At 60.5% G+C, this 2893-nt stretch overlaps 1 protein-coding gene across 3 annotated transcripts in view; it reads right to left on the reverse strand.

Moving 5' to 3' along the window:
• CNTN2 (contactin 2) overlaps window positions 1-2893 on the reverse strand; it is a 35869-nt gene that overhangs the window by 3025 nt on the left and 29951 nt on the right. For 2 of the 3 annotated variants that reach the window (XM_006754408.2, XM_006754407.2), the window contains 3 exons: window positions 2188-2258; window positions 1681-1915; window positions 1140-1252 (listed from right to left, as the gene is read on the reverse strand). In XM_006754408.2, the coding sequence (XP_006754471.1) occupies window positions 1140-1252; window positions 1681-1915; window positions 2188-2258 (419 nt within the window). The remainder of the gene's footprint in view (window positions 1-1139; window positions 1253-1680; window positions 1916-2187; window positions 2259-2893) is intronic. The other variant, XM_006754409.2, reaches the window with a different exon arrangement.

Raw genomic sequence — 2893 nt, forward strand, 5'->3', positions numbered from 1 at the left:
GCAGAACCAAGGCTCCCCCGACTCTGGCCCTGGCCCCCACATTCTGTTCCTCTCCTGCTCCCTGAGTGGGGAGTTACTCCTCAGTGGGGCCTGCCTAACCTGTAGTGCTAACACCCAGCTGACTCTGATGGCACGGTATTAACCACATCCCTGGGGACCGGGCGGATGGCTTCCTTAGGCAGTGACATCCTTGCTTCTTCATCCCTTCCTCCTGGCTTATCTCGCCCTATAGTGTGGGCTCATCGGTGGGCCCAGGTCAGAAACCGCTGGGTCCAGAGTTCGTAGGGACAGGATGATCAGTTGGTACCTAGAGGGGGCCATGCTGTTCCCTGCAGCCCTGAGGATGCTGAGGAGCTGGGCTCTGGTATGAGAGAGGCAGGCCCTGTCCCTTCCAGAACCTGCCTCTCTTCCCCAAGGCCCTCCTCTCCTAGGCCCCTCCCCCTAGGTCCCTTCCAGTGGTCGGCAAACTCATTAGTCAACAGAGCCAAATAACAACAGCACAACGATTGAAATTTCTTTTGAGAGCCAGATTTTTAAAAGTTAAACTATAAGGTAGGTACATTGTTATTAACTTAATTAGGGTTCTCCTAAGGCTTAGGAAGAGCCACACTCAAGGGACCAAAGAGCTGCATGTGGCTTGTGATCCACAGTTTGACGACTGCAGCCTAGGCCCCTCCACCTTCCTCTTGCCCTAGGCCCCGCCTGCTCGAGGCCCCGCCTCTCCTAGGCCCCGCCTCTCCTAGGCCCCTCCTCTCCTAGGCTCCCGTAGCTCTCATGCAGGTGCTGGCCTAGCATCTCAAGGCTGTCTACAGGCCTGTCTTCCCCGTGGGCACGAGCCATTGGGTCTCAGCTAGAGCTGCATTCACAGTGCTGCACAGACTGGGTGCTATTTGCCAGGTGAGTGAATGAGTGCTCCAAGGAGGGAGAGGGAGAGAGAGAACCACTGATCGGCCTCCCGTCGCGCGCCCCACACGGGGGGGACCAAGCCCGCAACCCCAGCCAGTGCCCCGACCTAGAAGCAGCCGCGATCCCCTGGTTTACAGGTCGACGCTCAACCACTGAGCCCCGCCGGCTGGGCGGCCTCCCCCAACCTTCAACCCCAACCTCCTCCCTCTCCCAGGCCGCAGGTCAGTGCTCACCTCGTAGCCCAGGAGGACCCCGTTTGTGTCCTGCGGCACCGCTTCCCAGGTCACGTTCATCTCTGAGGAGGAGACCCCCTTGGCCCAGACCTTGGTCGGGGCCACCCTGGGCTCTGGGGACCGATACAGAAGGGGTTTGGGTTCCAGGGCCTCCTCGCCGCCTACCGAGCAGCCACCAGCCCCGACGGCCCTTGCTAACAACTTTAGGGCCCAGGGTCCAGGACCAAGGCCACCGGGTGCCCGAGGGCCTCCCTCTCCTGCCCAGGCCTGAGGGGAGAACAGGTGGCAAGGGCTGGAAAGGAGGCCAGCGGCTTAGAGCCCCAGGCCTGTCTTCCCCGCGGGCACCCCTTGTCCTCTCCACCCCACTGCGGGACGGATGGGGAGTCTTCCCCGCGGGCACTCCGCGTCCTTTGCCCCCCACTGCGGGACGGAGGGGGGAGTCTTCCCCACGGGCACCCCATGTCCTGTCCACCCCACTGTGGGACGGAGGGGGGAGTAGCAGCCGCGATGGGGGTGCAGAGGGTGGGCCCGGGTCACCCACCTTCCTCCGCCGAGTACACGAGGGCGGTGAGGCTCTCGGGCCCGTCCCCACGGCGGTTGTAGCTGCGGATCTTGACCTCGAAGGGCGTGTAGGGCCGGATGCTCTCGTTGCTGTAGACGAAGAACTGGGCGTCGGCGCCGGGCACCCGCGCGCTCTGCCAGCCGGCGCTGCCCTGCCTGCGGAAGGACAGCAGGTAGCCGAAGCCGTCTCCGTTCTGGTACTCGCGTGACATGGGCTGAGGGGCAAGAGCGTGGCACGGGTGAGGGCCGTGGGTGCGTTCCCTGCCCATCCTGCGCCCCTACCCAACCGTCACCAGGAGGCGCTCCTGCGGGAGCCGCGGGTGCAGGGGAGGAAGAGGGCAGTGGAGTGGGACTGGGTAGTGGCTGTCTGGGTTCTCCCTGCAGCGGCCCGGCCCAGAGGTGAGTCAGGACTGGGGGGGATGTGAGGGGGAGGGACTTGTCCCCCCAGAGAACTGGAGGCACGGTTTGCCTCTGTCCAATCGCTTACCGTCCAGTTGACAATGAGCTCGCCAGGGGCTCCCCCGCCTCCGCTGAGCCCAGAGGGTGCCACGAAGGGGGCTGTCGGGACCAAGGGACACAGATGTTAATGGGCTGGTGAATGGACAGCGAGGGAACAAGAGCCCTGAGCCTGAGCCTGTGAAGTGAGCTAGGGTGTGGGCCCTTCAGATGGGCCCTGGTTTTGTCCTCTAACACTCCCTCTGGACCAGGCAGACTCAAAATCAAATTCCATCTCTGCCATTTACTAGCTGTGCTTCCCTGAGCAAGTTACTTAACCTCTCTGTGCCTGATTCGTCCTCCGTAAGAGGAGGAGTCTGTTCCTCTCAAAGGGCTGTAAAGAGAATAAGGTTAAAAATGACAGAGGCGAGTGTGTGTGTGTGTGTGTGTGCGTGTCTGTGTGTTTATCTGTGTGTCTCTGTGTGTTTCTCTGTGTGTGTCTGTGTATGTGTCTGTCTGTGTGTTTCTGTGTGTGTTTCTCTCTGTGTGTGTGTGTTTCTGTGTGTGTGTCTGTGTGTTTCGCTGTGTCTGTGTGTGTTTCCTTGGTGTGTCCATGTGTATTTCTCTCTGTGTGTGTCTGTGTTTCTGTGTGTGTGTCTGTGTGTGTTTCTCTGTGTGTGTGTATGTGTCTGTCTGTGTGTTTCTGTGTGTGTTTCTCTCTGTGTGTGTGTGTTTCTGTGTGTGTGTCTGTGTGTTTC

Source organism: Myotis davidii, unplaced genomic scaffold (assembly GCF_000327345.1).
Source record: "Myotis davidii unplaced genomic scaffold, ASM32734v1 scaffold710, whole genome shotgun sequence".
NCBI lineage: Eukaryota > Metazoa > Chordata > Mammalia > Chiroptera > Vespertilionidae > Myotis > Myotis davidii.